This window comes from Nyctereutes procyonoides, unplaced genomic scaffold (genome assembly GCF_905146905.1).
Source record: "Nyctereutes procyonoides isolate TBG_1078 unplaced genomic scaffold, NYPRO_anot_genome, whole genome shotgun sequence".
NCBI lineage: Eukaryota > Metazoa > Chordata > Mammalia > Carnivora > Canidae > Nyctereutes > Nyctereutes procyonoides.
Genome location: NW_026575151.1, coordinates 2,380,146 through 2,391,424, shown reverse-complemented (window position 1 = coordinate 2,391,424; position 11,279 = coordinate 2,380,146). Strand labels below are relative to the sequence as shown.

At 34.6% G+C, this 11,279-nt stretch overlaps 1 protein-coding gene across 1 annotated transcript; it reads right to left on the bottom strand.

Moving 5' to 3' along the window:
- Positions 1-2,544: 2,544 nt before the first annotated feature.
- LOC129501842 (uncharacterized) lies at positions 2,545-9,910 on the bottom strand. Its single transcript, XM_055313138.1, has 7 exons — positions 9,852-9,910; positions 8,860-8,892; positions 8,690-8,767; positions 6,928-6,972; positions 5,906-5,932; positions 3,601-3,630; positions 2,545-3,519 (listed from the first exon to the last, which is right to left on the bottom strand). The coding sequence occupies exons 1-7, from the start codon at positions 9,906-9,908 to the stop codon at positions 3,466-3,468; spliced, it is 324 nt and encodes a 107-aa protein (XP_055169113.1). The 5' UTR covers positions 9,909-9,910; the 3' UTR covers positions 2,545-3,465.
- Between the last annotated feature and the right edge of the window lie 1,369 nt (positions 9,911-11,279).

Here is an 11,279-nt window from a genome sequence, read left to right as displayed (position 1 = left end):
TCTCCCTCTGCCTGTGTCTCTGCGTCTCTCTCTCTCTCTCTCTCTCTCTGTGTCTCTCTCATGAATAAATAAAGTCTTTAAAAAAAAAGTTCGGAAAAATTGAAATAAGGCAGAGATAGAGGTAGGTCTTTGAGAGTTAAAGTGTTTTGTTTTTTTTTTTGAAGGGAATGTTAAATATTAGTATAGGTGTTCCCATAATTCCCAGAGGAAAGGAAAGAGTTGTTGATGTTCTAGGTGCTCTTGGAAACCGGGAAGAGGAAGGAAAAGAACACTTGTCTGAGTGGGCATATGTATCACATTCTGCTATAAGATATCCATTGGGAAAAGTATCTATTGGGAAAGTCCCATGACATTTACTCCTGTCACCCTAAAGTAGGTACCATCATAATTCTGTCTTCATTCCAGTTGGATTACGTACAGATGGGGCATCTAAAGAAAAGGAGGTTTAGGGGATAGAGATGTAGTTGTTTCCTTTTCTTTACATGTTTGAGAAAGGTATTAGGTTTGCTCTGTAGCTTGAGGATAGAACTTAGGCTAAGGTAAATCAAAAGCACCCCCCTCCCCAATTTAGTGTCAAAACTACTTTGGTCGTAAACTTGAACTGAACTGACAGGAAGCCTATTTCCCATTAGTGTGACTGTAAGTTTTGCTGAAAAACACTTGAATGTTTGATTTCAGGATCTTGTTTCAGATCCCTCTGGAAGTTATGAGGCTTCAATATGGTATTTTCTAAAATCCATAAAATCCTGGTCCCTGTGTATATAATAAGGGACTTGTGCTGACCAGGATGACCTGCTCATTAGGTGATGGGTAGGATGACCTCCTACAATGAAAGAGTTGGATTCTACTTTTAATGTTTGGCAGGAAGAGATTGCTTTTTCTTGGCACTGAACAGAATTCCTTAAATTGAAGCTGCTTACTAAAGCTCTTGAGAAAGTTTGAGCAATTCCCTGAAGTTTGACATTTACTTAAGTCTAATAGTATCAAAACATTTACATTGACATTAGAAAAAATATTAGGTAATATTAACATTTTATTTAAAGAAGAACTAAAGCATTTTATTTAAAGAAGAACTAAAGAAAATATATAATAAATTCTTCATGGCATTTTGGAGTTTTCTCTGGAACATATATAAAGTGTGCAAAATTATAAAACTATAAACTATAGACGGGACAGAAGTAGATAATCTTCTGATATCCAGCATCATCTATAATAAGAAAAACCAGATTAATATTTTAGTTTAAGACATTTCTGGAGGAATATCTGCTCCTATATCACTAGGTGATATTGCCTTCATATTTGCTTTTATATTTTAGGTTTAAGGAACACTCCTGGGATACTTTTGTCTAAAAGATATTTAGTAAAATAGTAATAATAGATACCATGTACTGCATAATCTACATTATATCACTCAATCCTCAGCAAGAGTCCTATGAAGTTAGGTGGTATTATTTCCATTTCATAGATGAAAATTAAGGAGGGCACATGATATGAGCATTAGGTGTTCTCCGCAACTGATAAATTACTGAACACTACAACAGAAACTAATGAAGTATTATATGTTGGCTAATTTAATTTAAATAATAGAAAAAATACATTTAGAAAGATTGTCCCAAGGTTAATTCAGTAAGGGACAGAGCTGGGATTTGAATCCTGGTCTGCCTGGTTCTTAAACCTATTCTGTATTTTATTCCCTACTAAGGTTATTAAGTTTTTATGATTTGTCACTTTAAGTATGCATTTCGGAAGATTAGATATGAAGCCGCACACTGGATGATATGCTATATGTTAGCAAATTTAACTTCAATTAAAAAAAAAAGATATGAAGCAGTACTCACATTATCCATAGCAATACAGTTATAGTTTATGACTTTAGGGCCACATGTGATTTAGCTAGTGTGGTTGAAATAGAAATTTTGGCCCAAAGAGTTTATTTGATAATATCTTAAGGATAAGTGGCAGCAACCAGTATTTTTCTTGCTAGCAGGTGTTCTTAAGCTTTTGAAAGCATTCAAATTTAAATGGAAGCTGAACCTACATGAGACTGTAATTACTTAAAACCTAAATATTTGGTAGCTAAAGAGGGCACTTGAAAATTCTAACTACTTTTAGGGCTAAATGCTATATTTTCTTACAGTATAAGAAGTGGTCATTGGGGGCAGCCCGAGTGGCGCAGCGGTTTAGCGCCGCCTGCAGCCCAGGGCGTGATCCTGGAGACCCCAGGATCGAGTCCCACATCGGGCTCCCTGCATGGAGCCTGCTTCTCCCTCTGCCTGTGTCTCTGCCTCTCTCTCTAGCTGTGTCTCTATGAATAAATAAATAAAATCTTTAAAAAAAAAAAAAGAAGAAGTGGTCATTGGTTTTATACTCTTAACATATTTGTGAAGTTTTAATAAACTGATTTAAAAATCCATCCTTTGAAGAGAGCATTTGTAATTTAAGTAGGTTAATCTACCTGCTTTCATCAGTACACCTTTCATCATTCTATTAATTTATCCTTATGGACATGACCTGAGACTATTAAACTCCTAAGATAAAAATATTTTTAACGCACATAATAGTGCTTGAAAGGTATTTGGAGATTTTACTCACCGTATATAATTTCTGATAGAGAATTATTTCTGCCAAAGTAAACACAAATTATAGTTTTATTATATGAAAGTATTTTTGCCATAATTTCTTCTTTGTTTCCACTCATGTCTCTCATCCTGCTCATTTCATTGAGTGAAATCCAATTTCTTTCTCAAAATTGAGATTGAGAATATTTTGACTCATTAGCTTCTCTCAGGGTGGATTAAAATAAATACATACCAAATATACTTTTGATTGACATTAATTCAGATACTTAAGAAAGGAATATACGGGTCCGCCTGGGTGGCTCAGTGGTTTAGCGTATGCCTTCAGCCCAGGGCATGATCCTGGAATCCCACATTGGGCTCCCTGCATGGAGTCTGCTTCTCTCTCTGCCCCTCTCTCTCTGTGTCTCTCTTATGAATAAATAAACAAAATCTTTAAAAAATATATTTTTTTGTATATATTTTAAATGAAAATAAACTTGGATGAGAGTCAAAGTTTCAAGGTTTGTAGCCTTGCCATCCAGCAAGCTGATGCATTTGTGTTGAGATGTATTTCCTTGCCTGGAAATCAAGCCATTTCTAGATGTGATAGTTTCATGCTGACTTTTCTCACTACTTACAGGAATTGTCCATAAAACAAAAACAAGCTTGAGGTAAAATTTACTGTTTGAAATTTCAACCTAATACTACATATGTTTCTGTAAGCTAAAATTTTGTCACATAGCATGGACGTTATGAAAATAATACCTTTTTTAGACTTGCAGAAATTCTGATCTAAAGAGCCAGAGTTTATAGTTCAGGAGCTCTAATTTGGGTAAGTCAGTTGGGTATGACTCTGCCATATGTTTTTATAGTTGAGAATTGTTCTTACCTTTCTTGAGATTAAATGTCACTTGCTTTTATCAGTAAAATCATAGAAATAAAGTCTTACCCCAAAGAAACCCTAAAAAAAAAAAAGATACTATCTTCAGTCCATTAAATAGGGTTGTAATTTACACTGGCTTAAAAATTTATATGAACTTACCCCGAGTTGGTTCAAAATAGAAGTGATTAACTGTGAAAGAAGAAAAGTCAATGATCAGTGCTAGAGGGTTTATTTTTTCAGTCCACATAGTAACTAAAATATTTTCTATATGAATCTCTTTTTGGGGTAGCCCGGGTGGCTCAGCGGTTTGGCGCCGCCTTCAGCTCAGGGTGTGATCCTGGAGCCCCCGGATCGAGTCCCACGTCGGGCTCCCTGCGTGGAGCCTGCATCTCCCTCTGCCTGTGTCTCTGCCTCTGTGTGTGTGTGTGTGTATGTGTCTCATGAATAAATAAAATCTTTAAAAAAAATGAATCTCTTTGTTGAAAAATTAATTCCATTTTATTGTTTAGTGCTTTATTTACATGATGTAAGATTTTAAAATGAATAGGCAATATCTAAATTCCCTTAATTCAAAAAAATATTTTCTTGTAACTATTCACTATATTTGAAAGATAGGAATTTGATATGAGTGGTTAAAAAACTCACTGTGTACACATCCATGCGAGTGTTGTGTTTCTTAAATTATGCAAACTCCCTATGTGAATGATACTTGAACCAAAATTTTAGGACAACTATGAATACTCTGCTTCAAGGGTCTGCTTAGACAAGCAGTTTCACTGGAAAAGTATTGCTTTGTAGTTTGCACAGTTCCGTTTTAACAGACTGGCAGCTTGCTCAAGGAATTGACCATTGAAAGAAGGTGAATCCCTCTATTTGTAGAGCTGTCCATCCCAGCACATATGCAAGAACATGTCTAAACACTGCCATTTTTTTTCTTAGGCAAGAACAATACGTGAGGTAGTGTTTGTTCTTTTAGGATGCCTCTTTCTGCTTTCTGACTTAACGAGGATCACTGGGAGAAAAAAAATTCTTATGACTATGAAGATAAGGCAATTCTATAAGTTATTCTTTCAGAATTCTTCCCAGTATGGGTTGCGGCCAACAGCACCTTTTTTTTTTTTTTTTTAAAGATTTTATTTTTAATCTCTTCACTCAACATGGGGTTCAAACTCATGACCTGAAGATCAAGTCACATGCTCCAGTGACCGAGCCAGCCAGACGCCCCAGCCAATAGTACTTTTAAGAAGTTCAGTAAAAGAAAGTATAAGTAAGTCTTCAGATCTGGTAATCTGAATGGGTTCTGTGTCTGAGGAGTCACTATTTTCACTGGAAGAGACCTTGAAGGTAAACTATACCTTTACCCACAGTCACATAGTTAATTTAATTGTAAAGGTGAGTTTAGAATCTAAACTTTCCCACCACAGGCCAGTGGTCTTTCAACCATGTTTTGATGTAGAGGTGAACTTGCTAATTTTATAGTCATCAGTAATTAATTGTTGAAGATAGTTTCCTAAAGCATGTTTAGTTAGAAATACGCAAGAATTTTTATTGTTTGCCATTTGGAAATGGACAATAATGTTGCTGAAATAGAGTGGATTGTGGGGAGAGCACTAGCACTTGAACTCAAGAGACTTAAGTTCTTATTGAGTAGAGTCAGAAACTATTTGACCTCAAGGTTCTGGGACATTTAAGTATACCTTAAGATAGTTGGCTTTAAATAGTCTCGAATTCTGAAAATTTTTCTCAGGCATACAAATGATTTAGGTCTAAGTTTCTGACATTTTTACAAAATATGCATATCCTTGATTCTAAGATATCACCAATTGTAAAATGTACCATTTAGTTAAATAAAAATGATATCTTTAAATAAATATGTGTATCTATTGTGAGATGTGTCTTGATTTCAGAAAATGTTTATGAAAAGCATGTTTTTAGAGGAAATGGAATTTTTTAGTGTTCTCTTTCGTAACTCCACTCAAGTATTTTTCCTGAGTTTTTATAAACTAAGTTTCTGAATAATGTATCGTTAAAAGGCTTCATTAAAAAGTCGAATTGTGTGCATTTCAGTTAAAAAAATATTACCTGTTAGAATTTAGATTGGATAATTTTTAATCTATTATGTGTTTATGCTAATGCTTTGTTAGTGAACAAATAATCAAGTCTATTTCATTTCTCCTAAAGCAATTTATTCTGTAGGTCTAAGTCTTTTGACTCTTCATTTTCAGCCTCATCAGTGATGGAAGAGGTTGTCAATTTATAGTTTGGATGAATTGAATAATGAATGTAGAACTGTCTACATGCATTGAGATTGTTTTTTTGCTTTGAATTTAACAGCTGTGCTTGATTTTGTTTCCAAATGTAGACGAATAAAGATACTAATTTTCATGATGAACTGGCCTATCTTACATAGGAAGTTAAATGTATTTTTATGAACTTAGTAGATTAACAGGGCAGATATATTTACCGTTATAAGATCATTAAGTGTCAGGACCTAGAATAAAGGAAGCACAATAACATAATCAAAGAGTTGTAATTTAGCATTTTGTTTATCTTGTCTTCATACATTTTATATTACCTTGATTAATGAAAACATGCTTTTTAGAATTCTTATATTTCTAAAATTATGTCATTAAGAATCATATTCACTAATATTTGAAGTAACTCCTTCCACAAACCTACTATCTCTAGAAGCATATAGTCCACATTTTCTTTTGTGGTCTCCGAACAAAGTAGGGACTTCTTGAAAAGATCATTAAACTTATGCTTACTAGGTTGGAAAAAAGACTATATTTTAGGATGACTTCTTATGAGAGAAAACTTTAGTAATGTCATTTCCTATCATTGTAATACTAGTATCATTAACAAATTTAGTATTAATATGTTATACACATTTTTTGATTTGTGATTAAGTCAATCTCATATGTAATTTTCCCTCCATTCAGCAAAATCCTGTCAAAGTGAAATTTAATCCTTTTATAACATGACCATTATCTTAAATCCAGTTCAAAGGATTCTAGGACAGATTCCATTTCAATAAGAATGTTTCCCCCCTACCCCCATTAATGTCAGGTATAACCATAAGATTTTAGAGGCAAAATGGACTTTATAAATCATTCATTTTCATTATTTTATACTCTAGAAGAAAGTAAGTCTCAAAGGAATTCAAGATCACTCCAAACTATGAAATGGCAGTTTGCATCCCTAGACTATTTGTCTTTAAATGCTTTTTCTACTAGTTTCCTGGGCTCCTTCCACATGATCAAGGTAAGTTTTAGGTCTTAGGTCGTTCAGTTTGCAAGGGTATATGAGATTTGTACAGTAAATGACTCAAAATAGAAAAAAATATCGATAACTGAAGGTCCAAAAGAGAATGATGGCTATTAATCCTTGGTATCAGGTTTCTCTCCAATTAAATCTAAAGAGTTTTCAAGTTTTTGTTTTGCATTCATTTAAGTACTTTCTTAAAGCACACTTAAGTATACTTACCTGATTTGGATCAAAAGGAAAAGGCAAAGGAATAGGAATTGGAACCTATAAAGAAAAGAGGAGGAAAAAGGGAGGAGTAAATAAAGTTTTATTTTAGCTTTTTTTCCTCATTAACTCATTTATCCACCCATCCATCCATCCATCCATCCATCCAGTATTTATTGAGCAATTATATAAGCTTTTAGGGAGCCCACTTTCTACTTGGTGGAGCTTTAGATACTAATGGATTTTAAATTAATCTAAAATCAAAGAATCTGTCTTATGTATTTGATAGTTCTTGCAAAGCCACTTCCTCAACAGGTTACTCTTTGCCGGCTTTTTAATACAACTCTGCCATCTAGTGGAAGGAAGAGTTTCCATTTCAAATTCTAGTGATTCTTTGTTGCCATACAGACTTATTTATATAAGATGTTAACAGAGGTTCCTACATTCTAATTATAACCCCAAACTTCAGGATTTTGCATTACCAAATCTTACTGAATTTCAGCCAAAAAAAAACAAAAACAAAGGTAAACAATGCTTCTAGCCTTGACTAGAACCAAAATTAACAATTAATGATAAATGCAGGTAGAAATTTAGTGGCTATTCAAGAAGGATATGTGAAAACATTAAAAAGAAAGACTGTTCCATTAACGACTGTAACTTCAGTGACAAATTTCCAAAAGCCTACTTACCGTTGAGAAATAACAGTTTGAAATTAAATACAAGCGAATGGTAGGTGTTTATTACATTTAGATATAAAACTCAAATTAGGCAAAATCATGTTTATTTTAAGGATAGGTGGTAGACAAGAAGTTAAGCAAAATGCTGTTTTAAAATGTGTGTGAACTTTTCAAAATATCATTGCTTAAGGACTGTCCAAGTTTAACATGTCTCCAATCTGTGTTTCAGCCTCATGGTACGGATCATTTTCCCAAATGGTCCTGTCATTCTCAGGTCCATCCCATCCATTTGCAGTTCCCTCTGTCTGTAGTACCTCACCCACTCCTCATTCCTTGTGACCCGGCTCAGATAATGTCTCCTCTGGGAAAGACATCTTTGGCCCACAGCCTAAGCCAACTTTGTATTTGCATCTAGAAGCACTCGTCAAATCACATTTTTACATTTATGAATCTCTCTCATCTGACTGTGAACTTATCTCATGTCTCTGTATTTCAAGCACTCATTAGAGACCCCATCATGCAGCAGACATTCAGTGAATATTAATTGAATGAATGTTATTTGTACCAATTAACTATTACATAGAGAGTGAAGGAAATTCTATTATGTATTTAGCACTCTTCTGGCCTTTATTTAAAAATGTTATAAGAATCCAGATATTAGGAGAGACTGGAGAGTATCTAACAGGAAGAACAAAATAATTGTATTGTTTGACCTGTGAGAAAATGTTACAGAAGGCTGAAAAAAAAAACTTTTGAGAAAAAAAGCAGCAAGATGATTTAGAAAAAGATAGTAAAAAGAGGTTAGTATTTTCTTCATGAAGAGCAACTAGGCTCATTATAGTCAAAGGAACTCAGTATGGACACCTTTTTGATGGCAGGTGTAGAGAGACATTGGAAGAAGTCACCGAATATTCAAAGGAGAAAACTTGTTAGCCCCTTCTCACATTCCATCACAAGCTGTGCAGGGTGGGGGTGTGAATAGCTGATGCCTAGCAACCTCTTAAAGCTCATATTCAGGTCTGAAAATTTGGGAAATTTAATATCCATCATCTAAATAATAAATATTTTTGTAATTTGAGATTCTTCAAACCCATGTTTACCAAGGGCAGTTGTGGAGGAGGCGGAAACAGGATCTGAGGAAAAAACGGTGGTCCTTGTGGCGGGTAAAAGCCAAATCTCTGTAAAAAGAAACGTGACGTCAGTCATTTCAGACAAGTATAAACTTTTAAAAAGATGAATACGGCATTTGAAAATACAACTAGAAATTTACCTGTTCACTGGAACTTCCTCCATATTGTTCAAGCTTGTAAAACGACAACAGCAACAAGGTGAAGCAACGTATGGCAATACAGTGTTCATTACAAAGACATTTTATGAGAATAGGTAACAGACCACTACTGAGCAGTACACCCACCAGTGGGGTAGCTTCACTTCTGAAATGAAAAACAGTTGAATATCTAATGGGGAAAGGTCAAATTAATTTTGTCCAGTGATTTAGAAGGTGTACTTCTTGCATTTAAACTTACTTCCAAATACTGGTTTTATTTATATTTCTTAAGAGTAACTACATGTCCCATGCCTCTTTATCTCTGAATCAACAGTGTTCTCAGTTTAGTTCTCAATATCTACAAGTTCAAAGTGAAAGGAGTTATAGAACTGTAAATTCAAATTTTTTCCCCAAACACAAACTTTGAAAGCTCTTTGGTTACACAATGCGCTAGAAAGAGGATTTCTTGTCTAACTGGTGTCCTACTTAGTCAGACTATAACTGACACAGATGACACTCCTAGATCTCATTTGTATAGATGTAGAAGGCATGGCTGCTGTCAACAGGAGACAGTTTGGTGTAAGGATACTGTAAATGAAACTCAATTCAAACTGCATAATTAAATCCTAGGTCACTGTGGAATGGGAGTTCTATTTTGCTAAGTTTGAGAGCTTCCTATTTTCCAGTTAGGACTTATGTGCTTTTTTATTATCTTTGCACTACTCTGAGGTCATTCTTATGACTCATTTTACAGACTGGGAAGCCATGGGTTAGTTTCTTGCTCAAGGTCACCCAGTTGGCAGATGGCACGTAGGACTGCGATTTGTACTGGGAAGAGCAAGGGCTAAGGACCAGTGATGAATTCCTGATTCTACAACTTTCCTGGACTATACCTTTCTCTTTTGTGAAGTGAAAAGACACAGGAAAGGCCTCCTAGCCCAGAAATACCATCCCTAGAATGGAAATAGAGTGGAAAATGGAGGAGGTGTACTCACAGGAATGGGCAGAGCAGTGGCAGTGCTCAAAAGGCCAGCTAAAATGAGAAATTTCATTCTGAAGGAAGAGTCTGGAATCGAAGGATTAGAAGATCATTTTTAGTTTTTTTCTAAGTCCTATTCTTGTTGTAAATAAGCTGTTTAGTTAGAAGCGTTGCAATAGTGGTCAGGCTAAATTCTGCCTCCAGAGTCAGGTTTTGAAAGCCTAGAACAGTGCTTTAAAAAACTTTGAATGCCTTTAGACAAGACATGCATTCTCTGGCTCATAACATTGCATACAATTCCTCTTCTTCCTTATAATCTCACAGTTCAATGTATACCTGTTTAGCCCCTGAAGTTACTTGAATTTGTGACCTCTACCCACCAATCTTTAAACACGAATGTTGCATCATACTTAATATTGGGGACTAAGCATGTATAAATAAATAAATCCACCTTGAGCTTCTACCCACATGAAACTTAGAGACCTTCACATAGTCTGGATGCTGTTATTGACAATTATTCCTCAAGAAGAAAACAATAGAGAAAAAATCTTGTAAGGCATAATCATAATGGGTTGGCAGAGAATAGCACAATATGAGTAAATATGAATACATTCAAAAAAGCAAATCAATGTGGTATTTACTGGTCAGAAGATTCTGAAAGCAAACATTTTTATGGTCTTAAATCACATTTAATTCAAATTAACTTGCCATGTGGGTTTCAAACCAAACCACTGAAATTGAATTTTGGAAGAATAATCAAATTCATTACATTTTTATTAAGACTTGCCCCCAGCATCCGAAGCAAGGGATATCTCTTTATAAAAGTCACTCTTCAACTACTTTATATGTGTTTTATACTCAACTATGATTTAGCTTCATGTAATTTTACTTTGCCTGAATTAGGCAACTTATCTCCCTTTCTCTTTTTTTTTCAGGTTTCTTTTTCATATTTTTCTTCCTTTTGGATCCAAACCTTTGAATTTTCTTTTTTTCATAAGTGGGCTTGTTAGAAATCATGAAGTTACCCAACATGAAAAAAATTTTACATTCTTTTACCTAGTTCAATAGAATCAGCCCAGATTATACTGTATGTTTTTTTAATTACCTTTGCTTCAAATGGCCCTCGGAGCAACGAAGTCAAGGAGCAGTGTGATCTTCTAGAATCTGCATGCCCATCTAGTATTTAAGGCATATTACTAATGCGTTTATGGTCATGAGCAATATGAGTCACAAGATTTAAAGCTAAACTGAATAACTGGTTTCAGACTAGAACTCCAACTTCTAAAGTATCTCAGAGAGATAGGGCTTAAAGACTGGTGACTGAGAGAATAATTTCATCTCCTTGGTTGGGATTAGAGCAATGTCTTTATCACAAACACACCACAATTAAAAGTTGTGACTACCAAGAATATTAAATTACATCTATAACATATCATCTAGGGCA

Bases quoted from the DNA above. Each gene is read 5' to 3' on its own strand.
- LOC129501842 (XM_055313138.1), bottom strand. From the start codon at position 9,908: ATGAAATTTCTCATTTTAGCTGGCCTTTTGAGCACTGCCACTGCTCTG. The intron at 5,933-6,927 runs GTAAGTATACTT...CCTTTATTCTAG, and splicing joins TTCCTTTTGATCCAAATCAG to GTCCTGACACTTAATGATCT. The intron at 3,631-5,905 runs GTAAATATATCT...CTTCTTTCACAG, and splicing joins CACTTAATGATCTTATAACG to TTAATCACTTCTATTTTGAA.